General features: G+C 43.5%; 1 protein-coding gene across 1 annotated transcript in view; it reads right to left on the reverse strand.

The window, feature by feature from the left end:
* Positions 1-2,186: 2,186 nt before the first annotated feature.
* Positions 2,187-17,115, reverse strand: part of GREB1L (growth regulation by estrogen in breast cancer-like) — an 80,794-nt gene continuing 65,865 nt past the window's right edge. Inside the window, exons 24-33 of the mRNA XM_009331450.1 lie at positions 13,074-13,229; positions 12,740-12,879; positions 10,845-11,006; positions 10,309-10,513; positions 9,441-9,606; positions 8,250-8,477; positions 6,658-6,799; positions 5,335-5,535; positions 3,984-4,110; positions 2,187-2,353 (exon numbers count right to left, since the gene is read on the reverse strand). Coding sequence (XP_009329725.1) covers positions 2,187-2,353; positions 3,984-4,110; positions 5,335-5,535; positions 6,658-6,799; positions 8,250-8,477; positions 9,441-9,606; positions 10,309-10,513; positions 10,845-11,006; positions 12,740-12,879; positions 13,074-13,229 — 1,694 coding nt within the window. The remainder of the gene's footprint in view (positions 2,354-3,983; positions 4,111-5,334; positions 5,536-6,657; positions 6,800-8,249; positions 8,478-9,440; positions 9,607-10,308; positions 10,514-10,844; positions 11,007-12,739; positions 12,880-13,073; positions 13,230-17,115) is intronic.

Raw genomic sequence — 17,115 nt, forward strand, 5'->3', positions numbered from 1 at the left:
GCGGCGCGCTCTGGCCAGAGCGTTGCCGGGAGGCCTCGCTGCCGCGCGGGAGAGAGTTACGGAAACGGGTTCACTACTACGTGGTCAAGGCAGGCAAATACGCTGACTTTCTGACTGCATCCTCAACCTCCCGGACAATTGCGCACTGCTTCACCAGAGGGCTAACTCCTCATAGTAGTCTCAGCACCTGGAATTTTAAGAACTTAGTGCAAACATCGAATACACAAACAAAAAGGAAACCATTTTTGAACACGTACTACCCGGAACTTCCACACCACACTAAGACTCGGGGTTGGCCGTAAGCCCTTCTGGCAAAACCAGAACTACCGGAATACATTCGGGTGTGTATCAGAAGCTTCAAGGAGCATCTTTTATATCCCTGCTTCTTCCAAGTGTCGAAATAGATAAGGCAGGTTGTGTCTGAAGGAAAATAAAAAAATACATTTACAGAAATGGGTTGTTCATCTGAAATTTGCTAAATTTACAGCATCAGAGTTAAGCTACATCAACACAGACATATGCAAACCATTTTCCTTTAGCCTCCGTCGAATATATTACGTTTTTTCATCTGTAAACATCTCTTTTCCCAAGATAAAAAAAGTTGCTTAATTAACACTACGCGTAAAAAAAAAAAAAAATGCAGCTTTGGCAGGTCCTTCTCCCGTGAGTTGCGGGTCAGGGATAAAGATGCGTCAATTTCATTACTTTCTTGGGAGTCAACTGATATTCCCGAATCGCTTCTGAGGACACGCTGCATTTTTCTTTTTAACGAAGGGGTCACGATGTGCAGGAAGGTTTTTTTCACGGAAGCCTCAGTGGGGCAGCGCGTGCTAACTGCGCCAGCAGAACAGCGTACTGCTACGACTTAACCCCAACAGTTCATTCTGTGAAAAAAAAAGCTGCCGCACCGAGTTCATTCCGGAACAACTTCACAAGGATCAGTAATACGCTCGTAAGTAGAACAACGCGCTACTACCGCTACAACCAATATTTACAGAGGTTAAGCAAAATGAAGGGCTGACAGCGTTAGGCGACGCGTTCAAAGATCTTTGCTTCCGGACAATCTCTCCCCTGAGCAGACGTCCCAGCTTCCTGGGACTTCTCTCCCGCTCCCCCCCCGAAGCTGTTGTAAAATACCTTCCGTTTCACTTGGACGCGTGTTTGTTTTCTCTCAAATCCAGCTCAGGCAGCGTTGCCATCCTGCACGTTTTTTGGCGTGTTGATTCACACAGGGGTACGGCTTGACAGACCTAATCCCAGCTCTGCAGCCAGCTGGAGTTGAGGGAAAAGGACACCGAGAGTAAGCTGCACACGGCCCACCACGAAGGCCTCGGACGTACAGTAGGACTCGTTTCCACACGCGGAGGAGGACGGACCACGGGCTTTCAAAACTCTGGCGAGAATGAGAAGCTGCGGGTGTGTTGCTGGCAAGTTGTTCTGCCCTCTAACTGAGGAGAGAGCATCCACGAGAAGCCTTTTGCTTTGTCCTTGGAGCCGAGGAGGAGGTACCTGACGGGGTGAAGTAACGGTGCTAGGAGAACCTGGGTGCACAGTGCCTGCCATGCATTTGCTGATTTGTTCGGGTTTAAGTAGTAAACTTTGAACACCTGTGGAAATTTTGCCAAAGACAGTTTCAATACATACACAGTTACAAATTTTAAACTAACACTGCACAGAGAACAAGACTATTCCTTTTAATACAAATATCTACGTTATATTGTATTTTCAAACCCCTGAGTATTCCTGTACCACAGTACAGAGCTGAAGAGACACGGCGGGCTCTCCTCCACATATCTTCAATAAATTCCACATGCTGGGTTGCGTTTCATGTAACGCATTCAAGCTAGCAGCTGCTGAGAGCAGCTTCTTCCCCTAGCTCAGCTGAATACAAAAAGAATTCTTCTTCAACCAAATCGCGTCCTCTTCCCAGATCCCACAGCTTGGTTGGCTCTGCGATTAGTGTCGGCGGTTGTGACTGATGTGGAAATAACTGGAATCCAGGATCCTTTAAATCGTAACTGATGTGGTAATTTTATCCCTAGGAATGAAGCCTACTTCAGAATTGTGGGGAATCCTTTAGAGCAGTCTAGATAAATATCGGTTGCACTTTGCTCCACAGTGATTGTACTTTTTAAAAAAAAAAAAAAAGGTCTTTTTTTTCTTTGTTAGCGGTGTCTTAGCGAAGCTTATATATGGCGTCCAGTAAGAAAATAGAGTGGTTTGTCGTCACTACTGTTAGCAGTTTGAAACTCATCCCGAAGTCGGAACTGCCACTCATCCTCCAACTCCAACCGGACTATCGTCTGCCGTAACGAGCTTCTGTCTTGACATATGACACACAGGGTGGCACCTTCAATTGAAAACCACGTTAGATTCTCAGGGTACAATAACAACTCTATTTCCTTCATTCATTTCCCAAAGGTATTTTAAAGAAATCTCTGCTGCTAGGTAGGAGAAAAGAAGTCTGAGAAGGGTCTTTCAACAACCGGCCAGCCTAGGCTCAGATCAGTCCCGTGAGCCCCGGGACAGAAGCGCATGCGTCCGTCTGCAGGAAGGCATGGACAGGGAGCAGCGAGCGTGGTGTGGGGTCTGCTCTGTATCACAGGACGTTGCTGCCTGACTGGCGTTAGTATCATCAGCCGTAGCAGAGAGAACGTTAACTTGAATCCAAGATCCTTAAATCACTACTGATAATTATGCCAAAAGAATAAAGCCTACTTTTTTGTTTGTTTTACGGGACATTTGGGTTTGTACAAGGTCAATGATGAAACTCCACTAAGCCAAGCCACAGTCAGTCCCACAGCTGACTCCTGAGGAAGTCTGCTACAACCTCCCCTTAGTAAAGCACTGTAAGAGGAATAATAAACCAAACCCCCAACTTCTCTGGCTTAACAAACTTGCAGGCTTCCTTCCACCTGGTGGTACCAGACCGCGTAGTCATTTAATGAGGAGGAGAGTAGGACACCTTCAGGGCTTTCTCTGTTCTGTGCTGCAGCCCATACACCTGACACACGGGAAGGTCAGGTTCAGATCCCTCCTCTGCTTGATTCGAGCAGGGGAAGGCCCTTCCTACCAGGCATCCACTGCCCGTTTTTGTGAAGAAACCGCCCCTTGCCCAAGAAACAACAACCCAAGCGGCCCCTCTGGCTGCATTCAGCCCGCATCAGCTCCGGGGGCTTGGCAACGGCAGCACCATCCCCACCACGGCCGCGGCTGCCGCACGGCTGCACCTTTCTGCACCGCCCCTGCGCTGGGGGGCCCAAACGGGTGCAGGAGCAAACTCTGAAACGCAGTTCTTGGGACCGGCTCAGGGTCATCCCCACTGCACCCCCCAGGCATGTGCACCATCCTCACTAGCACGAGAGGAAAATGCTTCAGCCGTGCCACCACAAATGCACCAGAGCTCTGTAATGCACTTTAGCATTACTAAATACCTACGGCGATTTGCCATTTGCTAGTATTAAGATAAAATGACGAAGTAAGATTTTAATGAGGTTTATAAAGTTCTGGTGAGGGTAGACCCCATCATCCTCCAGCTAAGAGCTGCCCCGGTCTACGGTACTGAATGCTGATTGCCATTATAGACAGATTACTAGAGCAGAATTTCTCGTCTTCATCAGTAACACCTATGCTCTAAACTCTCAAGTTGCTGACTGCACGATTCACTGACTAATTTCCACGTATCCTTGTTTTTCTGCACCTATTTCCATTTGATGTCACTTTAAAATAATTTAATGAATGTAATTTATCAAAGCTTAGCGAAGGTGCAATTAGTTGCACTTACTACCAACAGGAACAGAAGTTTTATACACTCCCAAAAGAATCACTCCATCTATTTCTTTTGAAAACAATGGCAGCGCTAACTGTGAAAATAATGGAGCTGTTTAATGAAGCTGGTTATTCCTCTGCCTTTCCCTTCTCCTCCCCGTTGTTACTTGGCAGGAAAGCACCCGGGATGCCCAGCAGAGCAATGAGATTTCCCTTCAGAAAAAAAAAAAAGTCTGCACCAACGAAGGAGTCACAGAGATAGAGCAGAAGTCCGCTGAAGTACACCCCTTCGCAGTTGACGTTGACCGAGTGCGGGCGGGAGCTAATATAGCATATAGCAACCTGAAACAGAAGGGGGAAAGAAAGGAAGCGGTTCTGAGTTAGAAAATGTCGAAGTATGACTTTAAGTGCAATGGAATATAACTTAGTGATAACAGGCGAGTCAGCTGGTGCTGGTAATACAATCCAACAAGAATGCGGTATCGAGCAAACCTCCCCTAGGAAATAACACACGGGACAAACTTCTAGATTCAGATTTGGTCACCAAAACTGCAATACGTTCTTTCAGGGCTCTCCGTAATTCAGTTTGATTTTCTGCTTCTCTATGAATTACCTGCTTATAACGACTGTTAAGATTATTTAGGTTGTTCTAATAAGGATACATTTGTCAAACACAGTAAGCAATTCCATGAGTACTGAAACCGCTGAAGCTTGAGCTCCTCTGCGCTGGCGCATGTCTTCTCTTGCTGACCGCGAGCATCAACTAAGTGGTTCCCAACACTGGGGCTCTCCTGTGGTTCAGTGCCGTGATGGCTGTTCTGTATCAAAGGGTTTCTTCGCTATCTTGCCACTGACCTCCATAAAATTTGTCAGAACAAAACCCTTTGTTAGACTCTCACCCTGCTTCAGACCCAGTTCAAACTGACCAATGGGGTTCAAAAATTCTGATCTCCCTACCTACAGACACCTAAGACATACTTGCAAAAACCTAGTTTCCCTAGAAACCCAGGTTCGTAAAAAGAAAAGCATCTAAAAGGAGAGCTGCGTTACAAAGGATGAGCTTTGTCCATCAGCGAAGCAAGCCACCAGACAAGGGTCGTATCAGAAACTCTCTCAGCCAAAAAAAGTTTGTTGCAAGGACAAATCAAACACAGATAATAAAGCGCCGTATGATAGGACAGCAATCTAAAAAAATGTGTGGATAGTTTTTGTACAGACTATGCAGCACACCAAGTTCTGTCAAGAATGGCATCGCTTTCGGGTTTTTGCTTCATACGAAATATTCCTTCAGACAGACATGCCCAATTCCTTTGCACATCGCATCAATCCATCACAGACCTCTGGTCTCTGCCCACACCAGCCAGCTAGGAGGCTTTACCACCAGCTCCTCCAGTGGAGTTGGCCCTTTAGCTCCAACAGCAGAGTCTCGCTGTTTGAGACCACAGTCTTCAAACGCTACCCTAGATGCTGAGGGTTCATAAAAGAAGGGATTTTCAACACAAAAAAGATGTTGGAAGTAAAGGTCTGCATTTACTCGTCCCCATTATCCCTGCAAATACTTCGTACCTCAAGCCCGATGTTCAGATAGCAGTCAATGGCCAATACCGGGTTCTTGAAGTTATGAATGGCCTTTGGGAAGAGTTTGTACGTCGCATGTTGAAGGAATTTCTCCAGGAGGAACTGAGACGGGGCTGCCAACAATGTATGCTCGCTGTCAGGGGCACAGACGTACTGAAGAGGCATTATTGGTGCCAGGCTGTCCGAAACCTGCAATGAAACCAAGGGGAGCCCCTTTTAACCCACCTGCTCAGTCTATCTTCTCTACAGGAGTTCCTCTGGCTTGGGGAAGGGATCACCATGACAGGGCAGGAAGAGAGAGAAAGCTGGGGGAAAGAATCAGAAACCCCCACTCAATTTTGACATAGCACCACAGCACAGAAATAAACGAACTACTTCTTCTGCGGTTGCTAAGTACTGCTGTGGATATCTGCTTGCCTAAAGAAGGGACATAAAATAGGGAGTTCAAATTGTCACAAAGCCCTTCATCCTGCCTTACTCCTGGACAGTATAGGAAATGACATCCTCCTTGTGTGGAGTCATCCACAGAAAACGTTTTCTATGGCGTTTTCTCAGAGGCCAGTCCATGACTACAGATTCCACTGCAACCACAAGAAAAGGAAAATTCAGAAAATGACCTCCCAAAATACTCAAGTTCAGGGTTTAGTCAGTTAAATCTGAAATACAGAGGTGATTTTTTTAAAAGAGGGATGGTGTGGGATGTGTTTAAAACCACCAGGAACACAAACGATAAGATTCCTAGATTAAAACCAAGTCTTTGAAATATACCTCCATTTAAAGCCGACACAGGTGTAACACACTCTGTATGAAATATTTGGTATCCCCACACCATTTTTGTAAATACTTGGATTTCCCGGATGAATTTCAGAAGGTTGCCATTTCCAGTGCCTTTCCTCAGGTCCCTCTTTGTCAGGAAGCGCAAGGACTGAAAGTCATCACAAACCAGCAAACACTGGCAACTAGTGGCTGTGTTACAATTATTAAAACTAGTCCAGTACAACTTGCCTGCTTTTGATCAGAGTGTATGTCTGCAAATTCTTCCTCCGTCAGAGACACCAGTGAACAGCTAGACCAAACTCTTTCCAATCCCAGTCCATCTTCTAATAGATTAGGAGGATTATTGTTAATAATTTATAATTAGCAAAATATTTATTATTTTCTATTTCTGATGTGGCAGCCCTACCACGGAGTAGGCCACGAATGTCAAATAAGCACTAAATAAATCTAAAGGGCTAGAGAATTCATTATGTCTAGGGGAAATGGGTCCTGATTTTACCCTTCACCTATGATGGAGCATACATCCACACTCACCACGATTTTTGGCTTAACGACAAAGTCCTTTTGTCCTCCAACCTGAATATGCTTCTTCATGACACTGAAGTTGTTGAAGCGGCAGATGAGCAGGCCGCTGCTGTTTGTCCGCAGATTAAAATCTACATCTTCACAGAAATACCTGGACATTAAACACAAGATCACTAAACCAGCTGTGTGGCTGCTGTGCGTGAGCAAGCATTCACACACCCGCTGCTGAAATGCACCGGAACGGGCTCAGCAGAGATTTTTTTGAGACCATCTGATATGGTGCCTAGGCAAACTCTCTACACAGCTCTGAAGACTCATTCCCTCAGTGTGCTCCTGGTGTAGGAAAGCAACTTCTGGTCATCTTAAGACCAAACAAATCTTCACTTCTCAGTGCGTCTGTACGTTTCTTCCCCATACCAAGTCTGGTTAGCCCTCTCACCCTCGTCGTGTACTGGCATCGATCATTTCTTCCCCACCCTTTCCTTTTTTTTCTTCTTTTTAGTTCTTTTTTTTATATATATTTTAGAACTGAGGGAAGCTCTGCAGTGACCAACCTCCATTTCTGAACAAGCCAGTTTTATATGACATATTTTTTGATGAACTGGCATCAGGGGATAAATGTGGCTTTGACAAGTATCTGGCTAGGGGAGACAAAGCAGCTGAGAAGTAACATTTATCCTGCGCAATTTATGATGTAATTGCTCACTTCTGTGGGCTGATTCCCATCTCATGATTCAACCAGCCACAGAATGTGAAATCAAGCACTCTAGAAGCCACACCAGCCCCCAGCTTGCACTGACAGGCTACAATTCCTCACTCAAATACACGGGATTCCTGAAAACGGCAGCAGGAGACCAGGCTGAGATGCCCCACGGCCAGTCTGTGGCTAGCAGAGACGGTTTATTCTAAACTCACTTGGCCAGGGAGGGGGAGAATTGGATATTTCTTCAGTCTGTGATGAAAAATAGAGGTAAAGCCCCATGATAAGTGCTTTACTGCAAATGCTTTAGGATGGAGTTAGGTGAGGAGGAGGGGAAAAAAAGGAAGGAAATAGTGGAAAGTTATTTATCCGTCTGTTTTTACTGCAAACCCAAGTGGCAATAGGGAGGACAGCTGACTGAGGGAAATACAAGGAATCCCTCCTCCCTCCTCATAGCATTTGACATTATAATGGCTCAGCCATTACCTATACTCTCGTTCTTAGTCATGCAAGAGGCTCCTGCCTCTTACAGAGGCACTCTGGAAGCTCCACACTTTTCCTGTGACTGATGTAATTTTGGTTTCTTTCTTCTATTTTTGGTCTCGCGGTTACTTATTTCTCCTGAAGTTTCTTCTTTCCCCCCTGCCTTTTCAGTCCTCTGCAGCCTCCCTTGCCCTTGCCTTGTGGTCTGTCTCTCCCAGTTCTTTTGGCTGATGGAAAGTTTATTTTGATGCCTTATTCGTTCGGATGCAATATATATCACTCTGTGTTTTATTTTTGTGATTGTGTGCTCGTTACCTTAGACAGGATCTTTCTATTTATCTCGACAGCATTTAGAAATATGATGACAAGATTCTTATCATGCCAGCATATTGTTTTACCACATACATATATTGCCTACCTGTTTAGATCATATTGCACATTCTGGGTCAGGTCTATGTTGAGCAGTATAAAATCACGCACGTGGCACCTGGAGAATGGAGCCTTTGCTTTCCTGGCATTCAGCTTGCTGTTCCATTTCTGAACACCCAGTATTGCATAATGAACAATTTTGGGGGTGGCTTCAATGTGTTGGAGGACGCTTTTCAGAGAGACATTCTTGCTGGAACCCCCAGGCTCCAGGGACTGGCTGCAAAACGTGATCATACACAACATACAAACATGGCTTATTATTTTTATATAACAGACACTGCATATATACACACACACACATATATATGTGTATACAAAGGACCAAGAAATTCCATTAACAATTGAGAGCGTTTACTCTGGATGCTGTAAAAATATATACATAAATGCAGACTTTTTAAACAACAGCCAACTAATCTTATCCCATCAATTTAGTCATTGTAAGAAAATGGACCTTTCAGCAGAATAAGGTCTTACACAGAAATTTAGAAAGAGAAAAGGAATTGCTTTATGCACCATTTCTGGAAGGTTATTTTCTCTGTAATGGACAGCATAAGTGCTGAGAAGATCAAGAGCTTAATGCTTTCGAAAAAGCTAAAGTTCCCAAAATAAACTGTTTTCACTGAGAAACATAAATTGAATCAAAACAAATCAGGGAAGTAACATATTGAGAAATCACTCAAATAGTCACTAAAAGCAAGAGTGGCTTTAGGCAAAGAACAAGCACAAGCAGAGGTTTGTTAATGGTACTGACTGTGGGACACGGATGTAAGGGTAGAGCCGGGTGGAAGTGTTCCAGCAACAGGAGGTTGGATGTTGACGGTCAACAAGACAAATCCACAGCCTTCCTACTGCTCTGAGTGGAAGAGCTGATTTTTTTGCATTTTAGACAATATATCTAATGTCCAATTGTACAGCTCCTGGGCTACCTGAATAATAATTGAGTGAATAATGACCTCTATGAGGCCCTTTGGACAGGCAGCCTGGTGTTATTACATCAAAGCCACTGCCGAAAGCTGCTTTTGCTTAGCAATATTTCAAGTACGTTACCAGCAGCTGCCCGACTTTTCCAGTTGTCTGGTCTTTCATACCCTGTCAGATGCTAGAGATGAGCCTAAGTCGCCGGTGTGCTGCTGCCTGTGCTGGATCAGTGCAGGGACCCCAGTGCTGAGTGGTTACTTACCTTGACTGTTCGTGGACGCTGTGCATGTTCCACAAGACGCAGGAGTCATCCATGACCACGATGAAAGGCCACACGCACTGGCGCTTGACTCCCAGTTCCTCCAAGCGGTTTCGTTCCAGTTCAAGATTGTGGTAGGAAAGTTCCTTAATAAGAAACCTAGCAGCACCTGAGAAAATACCATAAAGAAAACGGAGATCTTTATTAGACTTTATCACTCTCTCTTCCCAGAGAAAGGCTACATGAACATCTGCAGTCATTACCCTTTATTAACTTAGCGCTCATAACATCTTAGTTTAAAAAGAAATCAGTATGTCCCTTTTTCAGTGTGAGTAAATCTAAAAGGCAGATACCAAGAAGACTGGACCTTTTAAGAGACTCTGCAGAACATGATTTTGTGGGCATTAATAAAGTAACTTGAACAAAGAAGGGGCTGAGATTCTAAAACTGAAGCTACTTAAAACTTCTTGCAGGAAAAACTCAGCATCCATGAAAATGAAGTCCAAAGTTCAAGCCCCCAGTGTTCAGCTGCAGTTAATATTTAGCTGCAGCTAACTAAAAAAGTTGCAATTTGAAAAATCACGCGTAAAATGTCTAGAATGAACATTCACACAGCAGGGCTGAATAACATGAGTGAATATGGCCTATAAAACATCAGACTTTAAATTGAGAAGGCAGTGATGAATACAACCATATATTCCACGTCCCTAACAGGAGTTCTTACACATTATTGTATTTTGCACAGTTACTGCTGCTATTGTCACAGCACGAATGTGAGGAGCTGCTGCAACGTCTCCCTCAACAACATGATCCACATTGTCCAACATGGATTTTGATATCTTCACAGCAATGCGTTGATGGTGTTCCTTACCAACGCCAGCATTGTTGAACATGCCTGGCAGGACAAGCATGATGTGGTTGGGCCAGTATTTACGGTAGAGCGGCATTTCATACTCCTTGACTACGAGGAGGTGAAGGTGGCTGATGCCTTCCATGGCATGGTAGAGGTTCAAGAGGCCATGTTCATGACGCCCACTCGATGGAGTGAAGATAGGACTCTTGACTGCATTCAAATTCTGCTGGAACAGAAGATATTTTGGCAACATTAGGTAAAAAGCAGGTTATTCCTGATATGGATTTTTACTTATTTATTGTTTATACTGGATTTTAAGCTTATTGATCATTGCAACACATATGAACTAAAAACTAGGAATGCAAAAAGGGATGATTGTCCTCAAAAATTCCAGTTCTAAGGACAGTCAGGTGAGAATTATGCAAAGGACTTTAAAACAAAAAGAAAACAGAAAAAAAAAAAACCCAGCCAACCACCATTAATTTGCAAATGTATGTCAAGTTGACTGCATTCAGCGTATGTAGCCAGCAGATGGGTAAGAGCAGCACACGCACCTTGTCAGAAACAAGTGGGAGACGCATGCTTTCTAGATGTTTTCCCTGCTTGCTGAAGACAAAATGGTTCTCTTTGGACTTGGGGATTATAAAATGCAGTTGAACCTCTTCTCCTAGCATCGAGGATGAAAACGTGAATGCATGCAGAGTGGAGTCAGGTATCTGTATACAACAAAAAAAGTGGAAGAAAGATTTGCAAGCAGGTAACACATAAGGAGTATATGGCAACCTGCTCTTACAGTCACAATACTGGATGCCGTCAGAGAAGAACATCCAAAACATTATCTTTCAGTAACTGAAGTTAACCCTATTATATTCTCATTTTCCTCTACCATAAGCCACGTTACTTAGGCATGTAACTGGCCTTGCTATTAAAACAATCAGCTTTCTGTACCAGTAATGATCTTTGGCCAAACTGGACTCCTGAAATCCATTTGAGCTAGAAATTATTTATCAATATTTACAAGGAGAAGTGAAAAATATATATACTAGGAAACAAACTGTCCAAATAAATTTTCCCAAAAGATTAAAAGAGCGGTGTAGAGCGTGGGTGTGCCTCCACAGCAGAATGCATTGCCATTCAGACACCTCAGCAGCAGCACGGCTGCATTAGTATGGTATTTTTCCTGCGGCAATACCCTTCTAAGCAGCTAGGTAACCAAGGCAGATCACGCCATTAACAAGGCTATGAAGAATTTGGGTGAGCTTGAGTTTGCACAGTGCTTCACTGAACCGTGTAAGTGTATACAAAGTGCCTATATATCTGAAAAGATTTCACCCTACAGAAGCATCTGTCTTACTACAAGGTCAAATCATTTACTCTTAGCAGTCATCTTTCTATAACCTTTACTCAAGAATTGAAATAATTAGCCTAAGTAAAGATGAAAAATGAAAGGGGCTTTATTTAGGTTCTGTTAAAGCACTGAAGAATCGCTCTCCCTTCATAATATCTGCTATCCAACGACAACCCTTTGGATGTGTAATTTCTCTGAGTTCAATTATCATCATTCTATATACGCAACTCACACTTGCACATACAGGTAGATGTTTATATTTATTACTAGTTGTTATGTTTGACCACATGCACAAAGATGAGTGGAGGGAACAACAGATGTCCTTTGGGAGGATTTGCCTGTGTCGACAGACTTAATGAAGCATGAGGTTTAAATCAGACCTGCTGGTGCTGCTCCAAGGTAACTGACATTGTACATTGCCAGGTCAGTGTGCCTACGCTGTGTTAGGTTAATAGCAAGCTGCTGGAAAAGATTAGCAAGCAAGGAAAGAATGATTTGAGATAAGAAACCTCCAAGTAAACTATTGGTGGTGGTTAAGAAATAATGCCTGAGCTAGTAACCAGGAATAATCTTACCTGACAGTCTCCTGCGAGCATAACTATTTGTTTTAGAGATCAAAAGTTTTTTAATTAAACAGTTAAAAATGATCATTTTTGTCTAGTGACTCATAAGCTACTGCTGAGAAGCATGCCCAGTTACATACAAAGGGAGGAAGAAGTAGGCCTTCTAGTCTCCCATCACAGGTGCGGATGGCTGGCATTTAGATAAGACAAGCATCTCTCCTAATTTTACAGTCCTCTCCCATGAGATATTGCGAACCCTCTGGGCAGGGCAGGCGGAATAATGCTTTGGCTTTAGACAACTAGTCACAATATTCACCCTTTGTCAGAGGCAGCTGGAGGGGAGAACTGCTCATGCAGAACGCAGCAGACACAGTTGATGCTCCACGGTCTGTAGCTCAGTATCTCCCCGGAGAATGGAAGAATTAAACAATTCCACCTCAGGGAAGGTGAAAGCATGAGTCCTGAGACCAGAGCGGTACGCCTGGAGAGACCACAATAAAATCAAGGATGCAGTTTACCCTTGGACCTTGACACCAACCTGTGCGGCAGGATTAATGTCCATATACTGATGGCACTGCTCACAGTGATGGAATGTATTGTAAGCTGCATATTTAGTCAACATCATGGACACAGTCTCCCTTTTCTTAGGTTCCTCTGATTTCGTTTCTTTGTTTGTTTCTGTGCACAAAGAAAACAGAAATTTTATGAATGTTAAAAACAAAGACTGTGATCCCAGTAACAATTGTAAAGAACACACAAATTGTTTTGTTTCGTTTCATTTTGGAGATTAAAGGCTCTTGTGAACTCGTGTTCAATCAAACCAATAAAACCTGACTCTTTGTAGGAAAGTAGTCCTGAAAAACTCTACTTACCTTGTTTCACTCTTGACAGTTGTTCTGTGTATACGGGACTTATAGTTCTGTACTTGGGGTCATGTACATTCAGGTCAAAAGACATTTTGCTGAAGATCTCAATATCTGGCCAGTGGTCATTGCTAGACTGAGTAATTTCACTGTTTTCTGTATGATCTGCAACAACACACTTCAGGTAAGCAGTATCAGATACCCACTGAATGGTGTTTACGTGATGTTTGCTGATTTACAATTGCCCAGGAACTCACACAGGTGCACACACACACACAGACATTTTTGAACATCATAAATATTACCAAAATTGTAATGATAATCCACACAAAGCCATTTCAAAGAAACGGCAATTCCTTGGAAACTGCGCGCAGGTGAAGGAGCCTCATAGGTATCTTTCTGCTCTGCTTCTCATCAAGCTGCTGACATATAATTCACTCTGGTTTAAGCATAAAACGCTCAAATGAATGATCCTATCTGTGCAGAAGATACAGGTGTAGTCTTGAGCCTCTCTGTGGTGGAATGAGGAGCATTGGGTAAACAAGAAGCAAAAGTATCCAAAGGCAGAAGGATGAAAGTAAGGAGAAAGAGGTTGTATAAATTTATGAACTAGTAGCTGGTGGTACACGATAAAGGCAGTAAAAGACACATTCCTGTTAGAGAATGGGATGTGGCCAGCGAGGACCAACTGGAACTTGTTAGACTTACCTCTGTTGGATCAAAGCAAAAGTAGAAAATCAAGTGTAAGTAATGGGAACGTTAGAAAGCACTGGCCAAAGAAAACAACCTTGGACTGCAGCTTGAACGTGAGTCGATTCAATTTAAATTGAGATGGAAGAACACACAAAAGTGGGTGTGTAACTGAGGTAACTGATTTCAGAAAAGCAAATTCAGATGAAACAAAGGTTGGGTCTAGAGACAAGCACATGCTCACCCTACCCTGACTGACCCAATAGGACGTGAGCCAGCAGCAGTTTAGAGGTCGTAACCTCACTGGCACCGTGTCACGCTCAAATTAACATAAGCTGCTGGGCAGGTGAGGCGTATTAGTTTGTCCATACAGACAAATCCTGAAAAAGCTCACTCTAAGTCAGCTGGCCTGAGAAAACCAGGGACTTGCCTATGAATGAGACTTGGACTTCTCGGAATCGCAGTTGCCAAACAACCAGTAACCAGCATACCAAGCAAAACAGAAACACCAGGAGGAAGGGGCTTCAGAGGGACTACATCAAAAAGGACACTAAGAACGAACAAAGTCCATGAGGAATGGAAAAAGCTCACCACTCAATGAAGTTTTGTCTTAAATGTCAACAAGTGTGAGATAAAATAAGCTTTGCCAAATGTCAAGCTGAGGTAGACTCAGAAAAGTGCATGAAAACAAATGACAATTTTCTTTGCTATATCACCTCAACTATATAATTTTTTTTTTTCATTTTCTTTTTACTCTGACGATTATGTTTTCAAGGGAATAAAAGGTTTACTATAAGCCAAGATGTAAACAAAACTCTAAAAGCTTGATACGCACTCAAAACAGAGAGAAAGAATAATCTCCACGCCAGTTTTCTGAAAGAACAGGTATGCGAAATCAGGCTCTTGCCTGCTTTCAATGCAAGCATAGCGCGTATATTATCACCATTTAAGAGGAGATACAGTAATCTATGGAGTTCTGGGTCCATTACTTTGACCTTGGTAATACTCAAAACTTGGGAAGGGTGAAGGAAATGATTAAAGATGTTGAAGTAAATGAAAAATGTAATAAAATGCAACATGGGTTGACCAAAGAAATCCTGTGTTACTTTCATTATACAGCCATGATGTTATCTATTTCTCTGAACAAAGGAAATGCAACGCCATCTTATCCTTCTGGACTTAAGTATTTGATATGATACTATATGACAAATTATTAATACAGCTGAAGAAAATGGAGACAGTGAATGGTCTGTAAATTGAAAAAGTTGATTAAACAGAAGATGGCAGCATGTAACATCGTAAGCATTAAGGCAGATGGAGATCACCAATGAAGTTAAAAGATCAGTAGAGGGGCATACTGTTTAATATTTTCACTAATACCACCAACTCAAAAAAAAAAAAAAAAAAGGCTTAAGTTTGCTGGTGGCACACTCTTAGAGTCATTTTCAATACGGAGAAGGAGTTGAAGGTCATCCAGAAAGAATTCAATGCTCTCGAAAACTGTAACAACAGAAACTGGATGATATTTAACAGAAAAAATATGAGTCGTATGTACAGTCAAGGACTGATAACAAGCATTTCTGCAGCAGGTTGGGAGCACCTCGGTTGGAAATGACTGAGTTGCAGAGGAACCCACGAGTACAAGCTACATATCAGTGCCAGTGAAATGGGAGAATGGAAAAGACCAGTGCAGTCATAGGTTTCATCAGTCAAGGGGCTTTCATGAATACATGAGCTGTTGTACACTGGGTTGGTTAAACGTCCTGCAGAATACCACATTCAGTTCTGGTCACCCATGTAACAGAAGGATAAACTGAAAATAGATGTGCAGGCAGGAGCTACTAAACCAATATGGAGAATAAAGAGCCTGTCACTTGTGAGGTTCCTGTAAGAAGATCCAGGCTACCTAGATGAACGCTGAGAGGGGGTAAGATTGCTGCCTGACTACACCATAGAAGCAAACATCAAAGAAGAGAAAAAGTATTTTAATTTAAATTAATATTTTCTTTGGTCCCAAAGAGAATGTTTATAATTGAGACAGGAACATCTTTGGGTTGGAGAATAAAATAGTATTTTCAAACATCAGAGCACTAGGGCTCTGGAAAAGCATTCCAATAGAAGTAGTGGGAGCAAAAAAGCCACAACCAAAAACCCCAAACAAACCCAAACTGGTCTTCTGATGGAGTTCCACGCATTCCTGGCAGGGATGTGACACGTTGCTGTGACCACAACAGGCCAGATGGCATGACGCAGAACTTCTCTTACATTTTGATATTTCATCCTAAGTTTCTGGGGTACTTTAGTTCAAATAATGAGAGAATAACAGTCCCCAAAGCTCCAAATCAAAGGAAAATACATCTTTTTTTCATTTAATACATCTATTTTTCATTTCTGAGCAGAAATACAAATTGGACTTTTCAAAGGTTTGACAACAAATTATCAGGATGTCAGTCTAATGGTCATGAGATTTATGCATCACGGAGTTATCTTCATTACAAAACCACAGTTATGTAAAGAACACGCTGAAGAGGACTCATTTTTAAAAGGGTTTGTGCATTCTATGACGGAGTGACTACATCAGTGGACATGGGAAGGGCTACAGATGTCGTCTATCTGGACCTCTGTAAGGCCTTTGATGCGGTCCCCCACAACAGCCTTCTCTCTCAACTGGAGAGGTATGGAGTTGATGGGTGGGCTGTCCGGTGGGTGAGGAATTGGTTGGATGGTCACATCCAGAGGGTAGTGGTCAACGGCTCATTGTCCAGATGGAGACTGGTGACGAGTGGTGTCCCGCAGGGGTCCGTATTGGGACTAGTACTGTTTAATATCTTCATCAGTGACACAGACAGTGGGATCGAGTGCACCCTCAGCAAGTTTGCAGATGACACCAAGCTGAGTGGTGCGGTTGACACGCCAGAGGGATGGGATGCCATCCAGAGGGACCTGGACAAGCTCGAGAAGTGGCCCTGCGTGAACCTCATGAGGTTTAACAAGGCCAAGTGCAAGGTCCTGCACCTGGGTCGGGGCAACCCCTGGTATCAATAAGGCTGGGGGATGAAGGGATTGAGAGCAGTCCTGCCGAGAAGGACCTGGGGGTACTGGTGGATGAAAAGCTGGACATGAGCCAGCAATGCGCACTCGCAGCCCAGAAAGCCAATCGTATCCTGGGCTGCATCACAAGAATTGTGGCCAGCAGGTCGAGGGAGGGGATTCTGCCCCTCTGCTCTGCTCTGGTGAGGCCCCACCTGGAGTACTGCGTCCAGCTCTGGAGCCCTCAGCATAAGAAAGACATGGACCTGTTGGAGCGGGGCCAGAGGAGGGTCACAAAAATGATCAGGGGGATGGAACACCTCTCCTATGA

This window comes from Pygoscelis adeliae, unplaced genomic scaffold, assembly GCF_000699105.1.
Source record: "Pygoscelis adeliae isolate BGI_AS28 unplaced genomic scaffold, ASM69910v1 Scaffold108, whole genome shotgun sequence".
NCBI lineage: Eukaryota > Metazoa > Chordata > Aves > Sphenisciformes > Spheniscidae > Pygoscelis > Pygoscelis adeliae.